A 19689-nucleotide genomic window follows, 5' to 3' on the forward strand; every position below is an offset into this window, starting at 1 on the left:
TCCTTGAGTTAAAAGAAAAGCATCAGGTATTTATGTCATTAACTTTTAGGATATGAAATTTTTTATGTTGCAGTGATGTGTTGTCTAGTGTGATAGGAATGACAAGAATCTATTGGGAGTAATGATTAAGGGGGGTCCACATGATGGTGCTAATATGAAGAATTGTAGAATTAAGCATGAAAAGTTGGTTTCAAAAGTGTAAAAGTAGCAATTCTCTTCTGCATATTTCGTACAACGCTTATTTTTTTTGGGTTTCATCCCTTTCTTCTTTCTTCCTTTCTTTATTTTTCTTTCTTTATCTTATAATTATTTTCCTAATAATGCCAAAGGGGTATACCCATTATTACTAGCTACACATACATCATTCAAATTATTTATTAAATTTTGCATATAGGAAAAGTTAACGTGGGGATTACAGTGTGCTATTAACTATATATATATATATATATATATATATATATATATATTATATTTATATACAACTGCTTATTAGTGGTACTAAATTATAGTTTCTATCTTTTAAAAAAAAAGAATTATGGAATCAAGGTTGGGGATGTTGGGATTTAGTTCTAAACCCAAAATTATAGGATTAGTTTTCCTAGACTAATTCGGAATATTTATTTATGGAATTGAATAGATGAGGCTATTGGAGATTGTTTGAAGATTTGACCCTTCAAGAGAGTTGCGTTCCGGTTATAAGGCAAGTGAGGCTTAAACTCTTAGTTTACTTGTTTTTCATAAAAAAACATATGGTTTGTGTTGTATGTATGCATTTAAACCATTTAGTTCGTGTGAGTGAGCAAGCATGATCTAAATTGGATAATTTCCAAGTTTCTAAAGTAATGACCGTATGAGTCCTTTAGCGTAATTTCGCTTAAATAGATACTATTTATATAAATGTAAAGTTTAGAAGTGGTATTGAATGGATGCATGTTCCACTTATCATATCTTCATAGGGGCATACTTCCATAGTTCCCATTGATGTTCGGTGAGAGATAGATGCTAGAATTTTAAGTAACCCGGGTAAGATGGGGGTAAATAATGTCCTTTCCGGAAGACGGGGTAAGACATAGACAAATACGTACTATGTCCCGTGAGCATACATTCAGATTCAGTGTATTTCATGTATTGCTCGTCCGGGTAAGATGAGGGTAAATAATATCCTCTCCGGAAAACGGGGTAAGACATAGATAAATACGTACTATGTCCCGTGAGCATAGATTCAGATTTAGAGTATTTCATGTTCTGCTTGGTTGTGCATCATGATTTTAGCTTTAGCTTCAGTGTTTGTATATATTTAATATACTTGTACTGTGTATTTGCTTTTATGCATTATCAGGGATTTCAAAGACTTGCCCCAAGGGTAAGCTGAGAGTGTCAATGATCTTGCGGGGTCTTTTAGACTCACACTTGTTGATGTTGTATGTGTGCAGGTGTGGTTAACGGTGACCAGGTAGCCGATACTTGATTCATTCCAGCTTTGTTCAGTCCAGTTCGGTAGAGGTGAACCACCATTAGATCATGGCAGCTTCTTTTTCTTTAGTTGACTTAGTAGTATTCCGAGCTTCGTCTCGTAGTTTTCTATTCAGACTAGTAGTTCCATGACTTAGACATTTTATGGGGTTTGTGGGCAAGACAAGGTATCTGTATTTCGCTTCCGCACTTTTCGTTATATTATGAGACTTTGCGTATTATTCATTTTATTCATTAATTTTTGCATAATTAGCTTAGAGGGTTCGCCTTATGGGTAGAAGCTCGAAAGGTGCCCGGTCACGGCCTAAGTGTCAGATTTGGGTCGTGACAAACTTGGTATCAGAGCCCTAGGTTTCAATTTCTTTGGAGTCATGGAACGATGCCCGGTAGAGCCTTGTAGATCATTACGGAGACGTCTGTACTTATCTTCGAGGGGCTGCTCGGGTATTTTAGGAAAAATTTCCCTTCTTTCTAATTCTTATCGTGCCATTAAAGTTGAATAAGGAATTAACCCTTTTCTTGTTCTGGAACAGATGGCTAGGACTCGATCTTCTGCATCGGCGGGGCGAGGGGGTGCACCAGTAGCACGGGGGAGAGTCGGGTCACGAGGACGGGCTCCAGCACGACAGGCTGCTATGCCTAGAGGTAGACCCCCAGCCGTCAGACAGGCACCACCCGAGCTTCCGGCAGAGGAGGATGTCATGGACATACCAGCAGCAGCCCCAGTAGAGGGAGTTACAGTTTCAGTACCACCAGAGCTATTGGTCAGGATGGTTTCAATTATGGAGGCTATTGTTCCTCGTCTAGGTGGAGTTATGCCTCCAGCTACTTCTCAGACTCAGGAGGGTGTGGGTGGTCAGACACCAACTACTCTTACCATAGAGCAGGGAGTTGCACAGGATTTTCAGACACCACCACCTGGTTTAGCTCCACTACCAACTGAGGTGGTAACACAGCCAGCAGTTCATCCAGGGGGTACCACTTCGGTTACTGGTAGGAGGGCAAGTGCTACAGATGAGCTTAAAGCTTTCATGGGTTTTGGACCACCGAACTTCGATGCTACCCCTACGTCGGTGGATCCCCAGAGGTTTATAGACAGGTGTGAGAAGATTCTGATGACTCAGGGTATTTTACACACTCACGGGGTTGACTTCACAGTTTTCCAGCTTTCTGGATTGGCAGAGTCATGGTGGACTACTTTGAGTCGTAATAGGCGTGCAAATTTGCCCCCACTTACTTGGGCCCAGTTTGTGACACTTTTTATGGACAGGTTTCTACCTCCTAGTCAGCGTGATGCTTTGCGCGATCAGTTTGAAAAGCTTCGTCAGAACGACATGACTGTGGCACAGTATGATGCAGAATTCACCAGGTTGTCTCGTTATGGCCTTGAGATCATTCCTACTGAGGAGGATCGAGTCAGAAGATTTGTGAATGGGTTGAAAGGGTCCCACCGTACCGCCTTGGCTACTGAGGTGCGGAGGTCTACCTATGATCAGGTTCTAGATAGTGCTATGCGTCGAGAGGGATACTATTTAGAGGACAAAATTGAGCGAGAAGGGAAGAAGTCGCGTACATCAGTGGTATCCAGTTTGGCTCCATCAGGGAGCAGGGGTGTTCAGGGTAAGGGGTCATCTAGACCTCCTCAGTTAGCTTCACATAATCATTCTCAGGACTCACCTAGCTCTCAGTCAGCCCGGCAGGGGCAGGGGCAGCAACAGCACCAGAGACGTAGTTCTTTTCAGAACAGGGCTTATCGTTGTTCTTCTTGTGGGAAGAACTATTCAGGCAGGTGTATGAGGGGTTACACTGGATGCTATACTTGCGAGGAGCAGGGTCATTTGTCTTTTGCATGTCCTAGAGTTGTAGGCGCAGTCCAGCCGGCAGCCCAGCAGCAGGGTACCATTGCGGCGCCACCTATAGCCGCAGTTCCAGCTAGAGCGGTACCACAGGCAGGTCGTGGAGCAGCTAGACAGGGTACTCAGGGTGCACAGGCAGTGGGGGGACAGCCCCGTTTCTTTGCTTTGGCCAGATAGGATGTTGATGCATGTGATGCAGTAGTCACAGGTATTCTCACAGTTTGTTCTCATCCGGCATTTACCTTGATGGATCCTGGATCCACTTATTCTTATGTATCCCAATTTTATGCAGCTTGTTTGGAGCGAGTACTCGATTATATAGATGCGTATTTTCTAGTATCTACCCCAGTTGGGGAGTCTATAATGGTAGATCGAGTATATCGTGATTGTATAGTATCTATTCAGAGTACAGAGACCTTGGTGAATCTTCACGAGCTTCAGATGGTCAGTTTTGATGTCATCATGGGTATGGATTGGTTGGCAGCCTGTTATGCTACATTTGATTGTCGTAACAAGCTAGTTAGATTTGATATACCTGGAGAGCCGAGATTAGAGTGGAAAGGTACCACAGCCGCTCCAGAGAAGCGGATCATTTCTTATTTCAGGGCCCGTAAGTTGATTAGCCAGGGTTGTTTGGGATTCATAGCCACGGTTCGAGATACTCGAGCTGAGACAGTGACTATAGACAGCATTCCGATTGTACGGGACTACCCAGATGTATTTCCTGAAGATTTGCCAGGATTGCCTCCCACCCGAGAGATTGAGTTTTGCATAGATACTTTACCGGGGACTCAGCCTATTTCTATTCCCCCGTATCGTATGGCACCTGCCGAGTTGAGGGAGTTGAAGGAACAGATTCAGGATTTGCTTGATAAGGGCTTCATCAGGCCCAGTGTATCACCTTGGGGTGCTCCAGTATTATTTGTGAAGAAGAAAGATGGTTCCATGCGAATGTGCATTGACTACAGGCAATTAAACAAAGTCACAACCAAGAACAAGTATCCACTATCTCGTATAGATGATTTATTTGATCAGTTTCAGGGTGCGGTCTGTTTTTCCAAGATTGACTTGAGATCGGATTACCATCAGTTGAGGATCAAGAAAGAGGACATCTCGAAGACAGCATTTCGGACTCGTTATGGCCATTATGAGTTTTTGGTCATGTCCTTAGGGCTTACTAACGCCCCGGCAGCATTTATGGATCTTATGAATCAAGTGTTCAAGCCTTTTCGAGACACTTTTGTTATAGTATTCATTGATGACATATTGGTCTACTCCTGTAGCCAGTTGGAGCATGAGGGTCATTTGAGGGCGGTGTTAGAGAAGTTGCAAGAACACAAGCTTTATGCCAAATTCTCGAAGTGTGAGTTCTGGTTAGATACATTGGCGTTTTTAGGTCACGTGGTTTCTAAGGATGGTATTCTAGTCGATCCAAAGAAGATTGATGCAGTGCAGCAGTGGCCTAGACCTACTACTCCTACTAAGATCAGGAGTTTCCTGGGCTTAGTCGGTTATTACAGACGCTTCGTAGCAGGATTTTCAGTAATAGCTGCACCGTTGACCAGATTGACGCAGAAGAATGTCTAGTTCAAGTGGACAGAGGAGTGTGAGTTGAGCTTTCGAAAGCTCAAGACAACTTTGACTTCGGCTCCAGTATTGACTTTGCCTACTGGGGAGGGAGGCTATTCAGTGTATTGTGATGCCTCGAGAGTGGGTTTAGGTTGTGTTCTGATGCAGAGAGGCAAGGTGATTGCATATGCCTCTAGACAGCTTAAGAATCACGAGAAGAACTACCCGACTCATGATTTAGAGCTAGCAGCAGTGTTCTTTGCCTTAAAGTTGTGGCGGCATTATTTGTATGGCGAGCCATGTGAGATATTTACAGATCACAAGAGTCTTCAGTATATCTTTAAGCAGAAAGATTTGAATTTGAGGCAGCGGAGATGGCTTGAGTTACTAAAGGATTATGATATGACAATTTTGTACCATCCGGGGAAAGCTAATGTAGTGGCAGATGCTTTGAGTAGGAAGTCAATGGGTAGTTTGGCTTCTATTTCAGCCTCAATCCGACCTTTAGCTATAGATTTTCAGCGGTTGGCCAATAGTGGTGTTAGACTTGATGTCACGCCTTGTGGAGGGATACTTGCTTGCGTAGTTGCACAGTCTTCTTTGATTGAGCAGATCAAAGCTCATCAGTTCGAGGATCGCCGGTGGCTTAAGCTCAAAGAGCAAGTGGAGCAGGGACAGAATAAGAGAGCGACTATTGACTCCGATGGAGTGTTATGGCATGATGGCAGGTTATGTGTACCAGATGTAGGAAACCTGAGGCAAACTATTATGGAAGAAGCTCATAGTTCTTGCTATTCCATACATCCGGGAGCTACAAAGATGTATCAAGACTTGAAGAAACATTTCTGGTGGATGAGGATGAAGAGAAACATATCTGATTATGTGGCTCGTTGTTTGAATTGCCAACAGGTTAAGTATGAGCATCAAAAACCTGGAGGGTTAGCTCAGAATCTGGTTATTCCCGAGTGGAAGTGGGAGAGAATCACTATGGACTTCGTGGTAGGCTTGCCACGTACTCTGAGGAGACATGATTCAGTTTGGGTGATTGTGGACAGACTTACCAAATCCGCACATTTTATATCGGTTCAGACTACATTCACAGCAGAGCGGTTAGCACAGATCTATACTCGTGAGATAGTTCGATTGCATGGCATGCCCATTTCTATCATTTATGACAGAGGGTCACAGTTCACAGCTCAGTTTTGGCAGTCTTTTCAGAAGGCTTTGGGTACTAAGGTTGAGCTCAGTACATCATTCCATCCGCAGAATGATGGTCAGTCAGAGCGGGTTATTCAGATCTTGGAGGACACGTTGAGGGCATGTGCCATCGATTTTGGAGGTCATTGGGACGAGCAGTTGCCTTTGGTAGAGTTCGCCTATAATAACAGCTACCACTCCAGTATTGAGATGGCTCCATATGAGGCTTTGTACGGTAGGCGGTGTCGTTCTCCAGTTGGTTGGTTCGAACCAGGTGAGAGGAAGCTTTTGGGTCCAGAGATGGTTCAGCAAGCTTTGGAAAAGGTAAAGGTAATCCAAGACCGGCTCAAAACAGCTCAAAGCAGGAAAAAATCCTATTCGGACAAGAGAGTCCGTGATCTTGAGTTCATGGAGGGTGATATGGTATTGTTGAAAGTATCGCCCATGAAGGGTGTTATGAGATTTGGCAAGAAGCGCAAGTTAAGCCCGAGATATATTGGTCCTTTAGAGATCCTAAAGCGGATAGGAGCAGTTGCGTATAGATTGGCTTTACCGCCGTCCTTAGCAGGAGTTCATCCAGTTTTTCATGTTTCCATGCTCCGAAAATACTCTAGAGACCCGAGCCATATCGTTCAGGTTATTGACCATGAGACAGTTCAGTTTGATCAGAAGTTAGCCTATGAGGAGGCCCCAATAGCTATTTTGGACAGGCAGGTTCGCCAGCTGAAATCCAAGAGTATTCCTTCTGTAAAAGTCTTATGGAAGAACCATCCGAGTGAGGAAGCTACTTGGGAGGCAGAGCAGGACATTCGAGACAGATATACCGAACTTTTCTCTTGAGTCATGTCAAGAGAAGAAGCTCCAATGCATATGTGTATTGGTTACAGGTATACTCTTTATGTGTTTTCACGAGGATTAAACTAATAGATAATGCATTTATATATTCACATTTATGTGTTGACTTATTTGAGTTACATATTTTTATTTGTAATTTTGCATGATGGTACGGGGTCGCCTGGTGCCCCATTTTGCATGTGATTGATGGTATGGAGTCGCCCGGAACTCCCTAATACATGTTAATTTATTTATGATGTTTGTTGGTGTTGTTGTTAGTGGTTTTACACCAGATATATATGTGACATTAGTCATAATTATAGGGGGAAACTCTGCCCAAATTTTGATAGGCTAAGAGATTTGTTAAGTCGGTTAAGGTTGTCACTGTGTTCCTCCTTGACCACACGAAGAGCTATTCTTACGTTCGAGGACGAACGTTATTTAAGGGAGGGAGAATGTAACAACCCGATATTTTCCAAGTGAATTTTAAAGTTACGTCCCTAAATATAGCTTAATAGTTGTAACTAGTTTCATATCATAGTAGGCTCATTATATCCATATAATATGTATATATATATATATATATTGTTGAGAATATTATCTATATGATATAATATTATAGATGGTGAATTAATTAAAAGTAAATTAGTGGGCCAGGCCCACTACTTCACCACTAGTCACGTTAAGGTGAAAGTTAGAATTCATAAAAATCATTATTCTAGTTATTAGCCTTAAAAGAAAAAAAAAGAAAAAAAAGAAGAACGAGGGAAGGAGAACCGCATAGGGTTTGCAGTTGCTTCCAAAATATAGCAGTGAAGTGAAAATTCTCCTTGAGTTAAAAGAAAAACATCAGGTATTTATGTCATTAACTTTTAGGATATGAAAATTTCTATGTTGCAGTGATGTGTTGTCTAGTGTGATAGGAATGACAAGAATCTATTGGAGTAATGATTAAGGGGAGTCCACATGATGGTGCTAATATGAAGAATTGTAGAATTAAGCATGAAAAGTTGGTTTCAAAAGTGTAAAAGTAGCAATTCTCTTCTGCATATTTCGTACAGTGCTTATTTTTTTGGGGTTTCGTCCCTTTCTTCTTTCTTCCTTTCTTTATTTTTCTTTCTTTATCTTATAATTATTTTCCTAATAATGCCAAAGGGGTATACCCGTTATTACTAGCTACACATACATCATTCAAATTATTTATTAAATTTTGCATATAGAAAAAGTTAACGTGGGGATTACAGTGTGCTATTAACTGTATCTTTAGTTTTTATATATATATTATATTTATATACAACTGCTTATTAGTGGTACTAAATTATAGTTTCTACCTTTTTAAAAAAAAGAATTATGGAATCAAGGTTGGGGATGTTGGGATTTAGTTCTAAACCCAAAATTATAGGATTAGTTTTCCTAGACTAATTCGGAATATTTATTTATGGAATTGAATAGATTGAGGCTATTGGAGATTGTTTGAAGATTTGACCCTTCAAGAGAGTTGCGTTCCGGTTATAAGGCAACTGAGGCTTAAACTCTTAGTTTACTTGTTTTTCATAAAAAATCATATGGTTTGTGTTGTATGTATGCATTTAAACCATTTAGTTCGTGTGAGTGGGCAAGCATGATCTAAATTGGATAATTTCCAAGTTTCTAAAGTAATGACCGTATGAGTCATTTAGCGTAATTTCGCTTAAATAGATACTATTTATATAAATGTAAAGTTTAGAAGTGGTATTGAATGGATGCATGTTCCACTTATCATATCTTCATAGGGGCATACTTCCATAGTTCCCATTGATGTTCGGTGAGAGATAAATGCTAGAATTTTAAGTAACCCGGGTAAGATGGGGGTAAATAATGCCCTCTCCGGAAGACGGGGTAAGACATAGGCAAATACGTACTATGTCCCGTGAGCATACATTCAGATTCAGTGTATTTCATGTATTGCTCGTCCGGGTAAGATGGGGGTAAATAATGTCCTCTCCGAAAAACGGGGTAAGACATAGATAAATACGTACTATGTCCCGTGAGCATAGATTCAGATTTAGAGTATTTCATGTTCTGCTTGGTTGTGCATCATGATTTTAGCTTTAGCTTCAGTGTTTGTATATATTTAATATACTTGTACTGTGTAATTGCTTTTATGCATTATCAGGGATTTCAAAGACTTGCCCCAGGGGTAAGCTGAGAGTGTCAATGATCTTGCGGGGTCTTTTAGACTCACACTTGTTGATGTTGTATGTATGCAGGTGTGGTTAACGGTGACCAGGTAGCCGATACTTGATTCGTTCCAGCTTTGTTCAGTCCAGTTCAGTAGAGGTGAACCACCATTAGATCATGGCGGCCTCTTCTTCTTTAGTTGACTTAGTAGTATTCCGAGCTTCGTCTCGTACTTTTCTATTCAGACTAGTAGTTCCATGACTTAGACATTTTATGGGGTTTGTGGGCAAGACTCAGTATCTGTATTTCGCTTCCGCAATTTTCGTTATATTATGAGACTTTGCGTATTATTCATTTTATTCATTAATTTTTGCATAATTAGCTTAGAGGGTTCGCCTTATGGGTAGAAGCTCGAAAGGTGCCCGGTCACGGCCTAAGTGTCAGATTTGGGTCGTGACAAGAAGAATTGTGTCTGCTTTAGATCTCAAACGAGATGGTGTTATAGAAGAATTGTATACTGTAAATGTTTTGAAATTGAAATATACAATTATGTGTACCTTGAAACCTGTTTTGGAATCTTAAAAATTTGGATTCTTAGCTACATTATGAAGTTCTTGCTCTTCAATTGTAATAATAAATTTTTTGAATTCAAAGCTAAAGGTATAAATAATTGCCACGTAACAATATATTTTTGAATTCGTAGCTAAATGTATATATAATCTCCACGTAGCAAGAACATGACAATACATTTGCACTTTCCGTAGCAAAATGAAGAAAAACTTTAGCTATAATTATATATATTTCGTGGCAAAAGGTATGGAATCTTAGTTACAATATGAAAATATTTGTGGAAAATACTTCAATTCATAGCTATGAAAATTTTAATTCGTAGCTAAATACAAGTACTTTTGCTACGAGATTAAGCCATGCAAATAGCCACAGAATTTAAGTTTGCGTGGCAAACAAATTAAATCTTTTGCTACAAAAACAATATGTTGTGGCTACACTACGAAGATAGCTATAACTTTTATTTGCCATGACAAAAAACTAAATTGTTTGCTATAAGTATATATTTCGTGGCAAGATGGTTTTACCATTACAACTACAACAAAAGAATCTCGTAGCAATAGGTATCAATCCTTAGCCACGGACCATGTAAAGTCCGTAGCTGACCTTTAGCTACGCCACATTCTGCTACGAATGCTACGGAAAAAAAATTTGTGGCTAAAATATTTAGTCATGGAAGTTTTCATGTTTAGCTACATTGTATTCCGTAGCTATATAAGCATAATGTTGTAGTGACATTTCATCCCTATAAATAGCAAGCTCTCCATCATCTTTAAACACACAAAAAAAAAAAAAAGTGAGAGAGAGAGAGAAAATTATAGAGAGCAAGGTATTCCATAGACTGTAAGAAAATAGTCTGTGAAGAAAAATAGAGTGTGAATGATATTGTAGTGAGGTGAGAAAATCAAAAGAGTGTTATTTCTTTTGAGGGTGTAGTGGTCTTAGGAGTATTTGTACTCGTTATTACACAGTGTAAAATTCCTTGCTATAGTGATATCAGTTGCTCCTCTTGGCCGTGGTTTTTCCCTTATTCAGAAGGGTTTCCACGTAAAATTTCGGTGTCATTATTGCTTTATTTTATTCTTGCTGACTTAACCATAACTTAGTGTTCCGCGTTTATCACTAATACCGTGAATATTATTTTTGCGGGGCTATTTTATTCCCAACAAGTTGAACCATATATGTTGATGAAAAAGCAAGTTACTAGATCGTTATGCTTTCTTGACCATCATTCAACTTGCTAAGTTACGAATTTCAAAATGTATGCGGACCCATTTTTGGAAAATCTGCTGAGGATCTACTTCTTGTTTTGTTTTTTTAAGTCAAATATGCGCACTTACACGCAAAGATTATTTTAGATGCTAAGTGCTTACATGAAACTGCAGAAACTTACCCAGACCCGCATGTGCCATCAATACACATAATTATATCTATAATCTACATTAATCTTTAACTTCTAAAGTTAAATTAATTGATATAATATAAACACCATGTGGGGATAATTTTTTGCTGGAAACTGTTCTTGAAGAACTTGGAAGTTGTAGGAGAAGTTCAAATTTTCAATGTACATCTTTTTAATCCCGAAAAAGTTGTAGCATTTAGAAGCACAATTTGATAAGTTGCTGAAATTAAGGCTTAATTATCATCGTTAAGCTTATATTATGTCTTTTGTCTGCCAGGAAAGTTGTGTATGTTTACAGACTGAGTAGAGCAGAATGGTCAGATGATTCATATAGCCAATCCTCATTTTTTTCTTTTTATCATTGCCATATTCCAATTTTCAAGTTCAGCACATCATTAGAAAAGAACATATCCCTCAAAGTATCAGGTACAACACACAATTGCATGTCATTGATATTATTAGTGCATGCTATTCTAGCCGCTATACCATTAGCTCCGCGTTTACAATGAACAACATGCTCTCATTCGAATGATGAGACTTCTTTCCGATCAAAGAACAAACCAGAAGGGCTGTCATCAGGCTGCAGAGCTAGCCTTACAGGACTTTCCGCGCCTTCTTCAATAGACAATATCCCACGGTTGAAATTGATATCTGTTTTCACAAAACCAGGGCAGACGCAATTGATCTGTACAGATGGATGCTTCTTTGCCATGACCCTCGAGTAAGCGTTCATTGCGGCTTTAGAGAGAATGTAAGCTGACATGAAAGAAGGCCAGCCCTTGGCTTGAACGGAATCTTCTTTAAAGTCCTTCAGGTATTGACCTATCACCTCTTCTATTTTCTCTTCTGTCAGGTTTTCGCTGTCACTTAATATTCCTTTAGCCCATTCATGTTTCAGGTTCTGCAAGTGCAGTTAGAAAACTTCAGTCAGCTAATCATGGATTATCAACCTTGTTTAACTGATACATAGGATGTCCCTTGAATATCGAACTCTCAACACTTATGGAAGCATGACAAACTTGTTACCACATGGAGAGTAGGATTGAAATTATCAATTTTTCGATAAACATCCTAGCTTAATCGTTTACATTATATACATTAAATTTCAGTGATTGCTACCATATTATGCACTATGCAGACAAAGATCCTCTCAACGTTTTGAAGAGAGCGCGAAAATTGAGAAGTCTAAAACCAGATCGTGTTTTGTACTCCCTCTGTTCACTTTTACCCGTCCAGTATTCTAAAAATAGATTTTCACTTTTACTTGTCACTTTTAGCATATCAAGAAAAGACAATTTATTTTTTCCTGTTTTACCTATAGTATTAATTACTCACTTCAAATCATTTTTCAAATTCAATAAAAATATGCACCAATTAATATGAGCACATTGGTAAATTATGCACTTCATTTATTATTTCTTAAATAGCGGGAAAAGTTCAAAGTGGACAAGTAAAAGTGAACGGAGGGAGTATGCAATAAATCAGTCTTACACTACTAAATTTAGGACTTCCTCGGATCTGTTTTTTTTATTTTAATTGCTAGGAAAGTAAAAGAGGAAGTCTTTAAGTTAAAGGTTGAAGAGCATTGTGTAGAAAATCATAAATCAATGGGAACAAAGGTGTTTTTAACGGCATATTTTTAGTAAGCAAATGCAGATTCAAGTAGTTTCAAACTTTTACTTTTTCTTACAGAATTTATCATTTGTACCGGCCAGGCATGTATAAGCCTAAATATTTGAAAGTTAAATCACAGTAAACTGAAAAATGCAGCTACATAGATTGTGGTAAACAGGGGCGGAGCCAGCCCTTCGGGTGGGGGTTCGGCCGAACCCAGTAGCTTTTGTCCGAACCATATATTTGTATTAAAAATTTTGTCAAATATGTACAAATTATTAATTAAGAACCCAGTAACTTTAAAGAATTAGAACCCCGAACCCACAAGCTTCAAATCCTGGCTCCGCCTCTGGTGGTAAAGTGGCAAAAAAGGTCTGAAAGATAGAACTTCCATTGCCAGGTTAATACCTTCAGCTTTCCCATGGAGGAAGAAACGTTCACGATCCTTGGCGACTTAGATAATTGGAGGAGGGGAATGAACGTTTTGGTCAGTCTTTTCACACCATAATAGTTTGTTTCAAGACACTCCTTTGCCAACTCATATGACTGAGTCAATATGTCATTCCAATTGACTTGAGATCCTCCTGTCTATAGCAGAGAGAATGATAAATCAATAGAGAGTACAAAAGATGAAGCCTAAAGCCAAGGGTTTCATGATTACATGTGAATGGTTAAATTTTCCGCAAAGAGAGTGTTATGGCTACTGATCATATTGCTTGATTGCAGAATCTATTAGATTTCGAGGTAACACAGGACTGGTTCTGGTTTCTTGACTACAGCAGAAACCTCAAGCTAGGCATTTTCATGGTTAACTCTATATCCAAATCAAGTTGCACATATCATTAAGGTCTAGTAGTTAATTTGAGGGCCGCCTAATCATGATGAATTATCGGGTTTTGTGAATTGTCTTAGACATGTAACAGAACACACACTATGATACGAGTATTAAGTTCTGTGCATGACGGTAATTATAATCACAGCTAAGTCAAATTATAACATAATTACAAGTAAATCTCTATAAAAAAGCATCAATTGGTAACTTACACAATCGAGTCACTTAGTTATAAGGCATTTTAACATCAACCGGTAATCTGATAAAATGATAACAAACTTGCTATACACTGACTATCGGTGTATGTAACTTAATTACTTGTTATATGGTGACCAACTAGTCTGGTATTGAGACAAAGATTGATTGATTCTAGTTAAAAGGACTTACCCCACTGGACTCTTGTTTAGCTTTTAAGGCATCAGCATCTGCATTTACTCCAGCTATTCCTGCATTGTTCACCTGTCAAAAAAGAACAAAATGTCCACAGCTCACCTACCAAATTGTTTTGGTCATAAAACGAGAAAGTTAACATAGCTGTGATTCTACCAAGATATCAAGCCTGCCAAATTGGGTCTTCATGAATTCTGCCAAAGAAGCAATACTGGAAGGATCCACAACATCATGCTGCTTAAACACCACATTTTCATCCAAACCAAACCCTTTGAGTTTCTCCACAGCTTCAAGCCCTCTCTTCTCATTTCTAGCAGTCAAAATCACCATGACCCCATGAGAAGCTAGCTGCCTGCATATTTCAAATCCAATACCTTTGTTTGCCCCTGTAACTACTGCATACCTGCACCATGAATTATAGATACAGAGTAAAAGCAAATTAAATAGGACAACTTTTTACTTGTAATGTTTCAAATGCTTGAAGAAGAAGAAAAAACAAATCTTTCTGATGAAGAAATTAAGTACTTTGTGGCTCTGCCTTTGGTTACTTCTGCCATTGAGAATAGTTTTGGTTGTGGTTGAAGAGAGCTACAGTTTGTTTTTCTTCTAGCTCGTTGATTTCTTGCTCCAGTGAGCTTATATATATATGGCTTTTCAGCAGTAATGCATGGAAAAATATGGCAAACCGGCTATCCACGTGTATGCATTTATCACTTCACAAGATACCTAGGGGACAAAAGAAAGTACTGTTGGAAATTTGATTAATAAGTATTTTATTTAAAGCGAAACTTGTTATCAGTAGTCTAGAAATATCTAATTTGAAGTGTAACAAGATTCTTATAGAACATTAACATTTAATTTAGGTTTAAACTGCAAATTTTCATAACAGAATTCAATCTTCCAGAACAGATACGTTCCTTTATGATTTTTTTTTTAAAAAAACGAAAAATAAACAAAACAAGTAAAGAGTCTTCGTGTTCAAGTACTTTCTAATAGGAAAATGATGGATAAGTATTTAAAGTTACTTTTCAATTCTAGTTTCAATGTTGGAGGCTGTCATTTTAAATAAGATCACAAGAGTTAGTTTTATAATCATGCTTTTAATGTGGGACTCATAAAGTTCCTCCCTATTACCGTTTTTTTTTTTTTTTTTAAAACTGCTCCACCATGGTGCAACCAAATCCCAACTACATGCAGATTGACATCAAGTCATTAACAAATGAATGAATGTGGACAATGCCTTGAACACTGGTTACAGATCTTACTCCAGACCAAACTGGGGAAAGGGAAAGAGACAACACTGTTCCCTGAGCGCCAACATTTTTATGTACAAGTCAAAACGTTTATTATGATTATAAAAGAAGCATCTTTTGCAGCTTGTTAACAACAACAGGTTCCTACAAATACAATAAATGCAAAACTCAGCTTCCAAGCGATAGAATAATCACTGGTAGAGATACCCTAACAAGCAAGGGGCTATGACCTTAGGCAATATGCTCTGCAAGACTAAGAATCTTAACATGCTTCTTTTTTCTCAACTCATGAGGAACAGGACCAAAAACTCTGGTTCCGATTGGTTCACCATGCTTGTTGATAAGTACCACAGCGTTGTCGTCAAACTTTACTTCGCTCCCATCACAGCGGCCCCTTGGCATAGCAGCACGAACGACAACACCATAATGCACTTCTCCTTTCTTCACTTTCCCACCTGGCTGAGCTTCCTTCACTGAGCAGACTATTGTGTCTCCTAATCTTGCTCCTTTCTTGCCCTTCAGTGCTTGGATGCACGCCACTCTTTTTGCACCTGAATTGTCTACCACTTTCAGACTTGTCCTCATTTGTATGAAGGTTCTTTGTTGCTGAAAGGACCAAAAAAAAAAAAAGAACTCTATAATCGTTGTAACATGAAAGGGTTAAATCTAACTCACATAGCAGAGTTAGCATAAGATACAAGACCTTTTCCATAGAAACTTATAGCCACGTGATGTTATTAAGGTGCTTTCTTCAAGTTTCAAATTTGTTATTAGTAAGAAGGGTTTATCTTAATGTGAAGAATGAATGCTGTGGCTTGCACTATTATAATAAATCATGCATTGACAAAATGCATGCAACATCCAAATTTCATGCTTAATGACTGATGAACATTGCAAATGGACTGGAAAGAGAATCGGGTGTGGGGTTAGTAATTTAAACAGCATCGCAGACTAACCTGGAATAACAAATTATTGCACATCGTCTCGTGTGTTGATCTCATTAAACCTTCAGTATTGTTGCACAGGCCACTGAACAATGAACGACCCACTACTGCAGTTTCATCACACATGTTTAAAGCATAAGTAATGCATATGGACAAGGAAGAGCTAATGATTAGGCAATGCGGATTTATGGCACAGGAAGGCAGTGAATGCAATGAGCTAGTACAGAGCATAATATCCTGTTACAGTTGCTAATGGGCTTCCTAATGCACATAAAACCATCAATATTGGACAACCATTTTGCAAGGTTGTCTTTGTTAATGACTCAATGGCTGATAAAAAATCATATTTCTTCCTTCTTCCAAATTGAATTATCATGTTTGACTTCAAACTGATTAAGTAAGTTGATAGGTGTAAATGTGTCATATTAACTTTATGAGACTAAGGAGTCTTGCATAAGCATCATTAAAAAGAGCATTAAAAGGAAATAACAAAGAAAATTTGTATCAAGTAAAAAAACGAGTCTTGCATAAGCATCATTTTGGACAATAAAAAAGAGTGAGAGTCACGAGTTCCATCTCATACAAATGTATATCGTACTGCTCCATATTAGCAGTAAAAGCAAGTAAAGCCCCTTACCACGAATCAACCGAGAAGAAGAAGAAGATGCAGCCATCTTTGGAGAAGATTCTGTGATAGGAAAGAAAAGTCAAATACGATATCATCCACAAATAGATTTTTTTTTTTTTTTGAACAGTCAAATACGATATCATCCACGAATAGACAATAGCACAAGCATTACATGTTTAAAACACTAATTCTTCCAATAGGTGTAAACAGGAGAGGAAACCAGCAGAATTTTTATAAAACTGGAAAAAGGGTACCGGCAACCCGCCCCGCATTAGATTTTCAAAAAAGTTGTTTAAAACCGCCCCGCTGTCATCCCTATAAATAGCATTCAAATATATTTAATGTAAATAATAATCAAATTATGTGAAGTACAGTCGTAAGCCAGCAGCTCTACATGTGGACAGTGATCAGTGGAAGAAAATTCAAGCATCAAAAGCCTCGATAACTTGAAGATTTCCTCCTTTTTTGCTGAATATGGTAAAACCCCACCCCCCACCGCACCCAACCAAGACTACCTTATTGAGGAGCCCGTCAGTGGCCGTTTTTCACTTTGCACTTTTGGTGACTCAAGCCTTCAATCTTATGGTTCGAGAGGGAAGATCCCTGCCACCAAGGTGTTCCTCCCTTGTCTCTTTTCCTTCAGAACTCTCATCACAGAATACACATTGAATTTGTCTCTACTAACAAAACTTGTCAGATACACGCAACGATACGCATCTCAATCTATTGTCTTCCATTTATTTTGGTTGGCAAACAAAAGTATTTTTGAGAATAAACAGAATGTAGTGTCACACGTACTTCTGTGCACAAAGACCTGTTAATCCTGCAGCTGAATTACATAACTCACTACCAGGGGCGGAGCCACCTTGGCTTGAGGGGTGTCAAGCGACACCGACACCGACACCCCTTCGCCGGAAAATTACATTGTACATATGTGAAATTTTAATTTTATAGGTATGTATACTAGTGTTGACACCCCTTAACACAAGTTGAAGGCTTAGCGTAGCGGTTAAGGGGTTGCAAAAAGTCTCTAAGATCACAGGTTCAAACCTAGGTCACGACATTTCTACATTTTTGACACCCCTTAATATGAATCCTGGCTCCGCCACTGCTCACTACCATCAACACATCATGACGGACTTAGCTACCAATAAAACCATTTTTTCCAGCACTAAGTCTACCCCTTATTTTCACCATTTCAGAGAAAGATCACTGCAAATTGAATCATGAATGCCGCAAGTCAAGTAACTGATGCTACATTCAGTGTGGTTGCAATCAGTTACTTAATGGAGGAGAACATAAGGATGGCTCTCAAAATTTCATCAAGAATTAATTTGAAGTGCAACTAGACGAAGAACTGTGCCCATTGATTATCCAGAAAAGCAATTGCAGGCTTTAATCAGGATTCAGAATCCTAAATACACTAGTATTAAGGAAGGATGCAACCTTCAAAAACTATCTACATTCAAAAAAGGCCCTTTTTCAAATAGCATTCAGAGTTGACGGCCATTTAAACAGGGAATAAAAGTACTCTCTTTTGTTCATTAAGGTATCCCAAATTCAACGAAAAACTAGAAGAATAAGTCATCCTGATTCTAGTAGTTATATAGAATGTTATGATTTTCAAAATCGTTAGATTTTTATCAATGCAATGAACTATACAATGAGTCAAAACTGACGTTACAGAGTTTCATTTAAATGAATCAATTAGCCACTGGGGTTAGAAAAACAATAAAATTTCACCAATCTACAATACACATAAGTACTATCAAGTCCAGAAATAAACAAAAAATCAACAAGAACAAAATTAACCCAAAGCAAATATAAAAGATATAACCCCTCAAAAGGTACAAAATGTTCACCAATTTGCAGTACCCATCAATACAACTAAAACCCAGAAAGAAAAACAGCAAACTTAACCCAAAACACATATAAAGATGTAATCTTTTAGCTCAATGGGTATAAAATTTGAATCTTTTCTTGACAGACTATAATCTTGAAAGTTAACAGACTGATGTGTCAAGTGTGAAGACTTTATACTTACAGCTTTAAGAAATAGTAGAAAAGACGAAGTGAAAAATAAGGATCTGATATTGTCAAATACTTGATCTCTGCTTTCTTTTGGCTGCTTGGGTGCTTCTGGTTTACTAGGGTTTATGGTTTTTTTTTTTCTTTTTTTTGATTTATGGCTCATTAGAAATACTTTCTTTTTCTCAAGGGTTTGCCGCAAAACAAACTTTCTACCTCCTAAGCTAGGGATATGATCTACTACACTCTATTTTTCGAGAGTCCACTTTGTGAGATTTCACTAGATACACGTCACTATGTTGTTGTTGGTGTAGATAAATCTTTTTTTAGTTATGCGATTTTGTTCATAAGAGGATGATAAAAGTTACACATGATATTAATAAATAAAATGCAAGATATTTTTATAAAATTAGTTTTTTCTATTTAACTTGTATCTAGTCATAAAAATTGTATAATCATATGTACAAAGTTTATAACAAAGAAGTTGCAATTCAATTTCTTTCACATTATTTCTTGCTTTTCTTTTTATATTTTGGTCTTTTTAGATGAAATACAAAGAAATATGAAGAAAAAAAAAAGGTAGTATCTCCGCGACCGTGAGTAGGTAATATCGTACTCTAAGCAGAACCATACATTGTTCATTGCATATAATTATCACAAAAAAATTAAGATGAAAAAGAAAAAAGCATCTTAATAACTTGCATAAGAAGAAAATAACTCTAGTTTTTTTCTTTGAAGATAATTACGTTTGTTTACCTATAGAGAAAAAGAGAGAATACAGAGTTACAATGAGATCGTCTGATTGTCGGGATTAAAAATATAATTCCATATATAATTCAGAATTATTTTATATTGCATTTGATTGATATTTTTTTTCGGAAGTAAACCATGGGTCGTTTGGTTTTAAAACAAGTTATGATGGGATAAGTTATACTGGAATTA

General features: G+C 38.1%; 3 protein-coding genes across 5 annotated transcripts; 1 reads left to right on the forward strand and 2 right to left on the reverse strand.

Annotated features, from left to right (window-relative positions):
- The first annotated feature begins 5363 nt into the window (after positions 1-5363).
- Positions 5364-6935, forward strand: LOC132644417 (uncharacterized). The gene is made up of 3 exons (XM_060361011.1): positions 5364-6237; positions 6370-6510; positions 6604-6935. Exons 1-3 carry the CDS (start codon positions 5364-5366, stop codon positions 6933-6935), a joined length of 1347 nt encoding a protein of 448 aa, XP_060216994.1.
- Positions 6936-11389: 4454 nt separating this feature from the next.
- On the reverse strand, positions 11390-14572 carry LOC132645608 ((+)-neomenthol dehydrogenase-like). Of its 2 annotated transcripts, XM_060362688.1 has the most exons (5): positions 14420-14572; positions 14051-14297; positions 13892-13963; positions 13081-13260; positions 11390-11959 (listed from the first exon to the last, which is right to left on the reverse strand). In XM_060362688.1, exons 1-5 carry the CDS (start codon positions 14449-14451, stop codon positions 11579-11581), a joined length of 912 nt encoding a protein of 303 aa, XP_060218671.1. In that variant the 5' UTR covers positions 14452-14572; the 3' UTR covers positions 11390-11578. The 2 variants fall into 2 exon arrangements, with proteins under 2 accessions (XP_060218671.1, XP_060218672.1); XM_060362689.1 differs by lacking the exon at positions 13081-13260.
- A 642-nt stretch (positions 14573-15214) lies between these two features.
- Positions 15215-18921, reverse strand: LOC132645609 (large ribosomal subunit protein uL14mz). 2 transcript variants are annotated; one of them, XM_060362691.1, is made up of 4 exons: positions 18764-18921; positions 16729-16779; positions 16104-16198; positions 15215-15753 (listed from the first exon to the last, which is right to left on the reverse strand). In XM_060362691.1, the coding sequence occupies exons 2-4, from the start codon at positions 16763-16765 to the stop codon at positions 15379-15381; spliced, it is 507 nt and encodes a 168-aa protein (XP_060218674.1). In that variant the 5' UTR covers positions 16766-16779; positions 18764-18921; the 3' UTR covers positions 15215-15378. The 2 variants fall into 2 exon arrangements, with proteins under 2 accessions (XP_060218674.1, XP_060218675.1); XM_060362692.1 differs by lacking the exon at positions 18764-18921 and adding an exon at positions 17235-18707.
- Between the last annotated feature and the right edge of the window lie 768 nt (positions 18922-19689).

The sequence above is a fragment of the Lycium barbarum genome, chromosome 6, assembly GCF_019175385.1.
Source record: "Lycium barbarum isolate Lr01 chromosome 6, ASM1917538v2, whole genome shotgun sequence".
In the NCBI taxonomy this organism is placed as follows: domain Eukaryota; kingdom Viridiplantae; phylum Streptophyta; class Magnoliopsida; order Solanales; family Solanaceae; genus Lycium; species Lycium barbarum.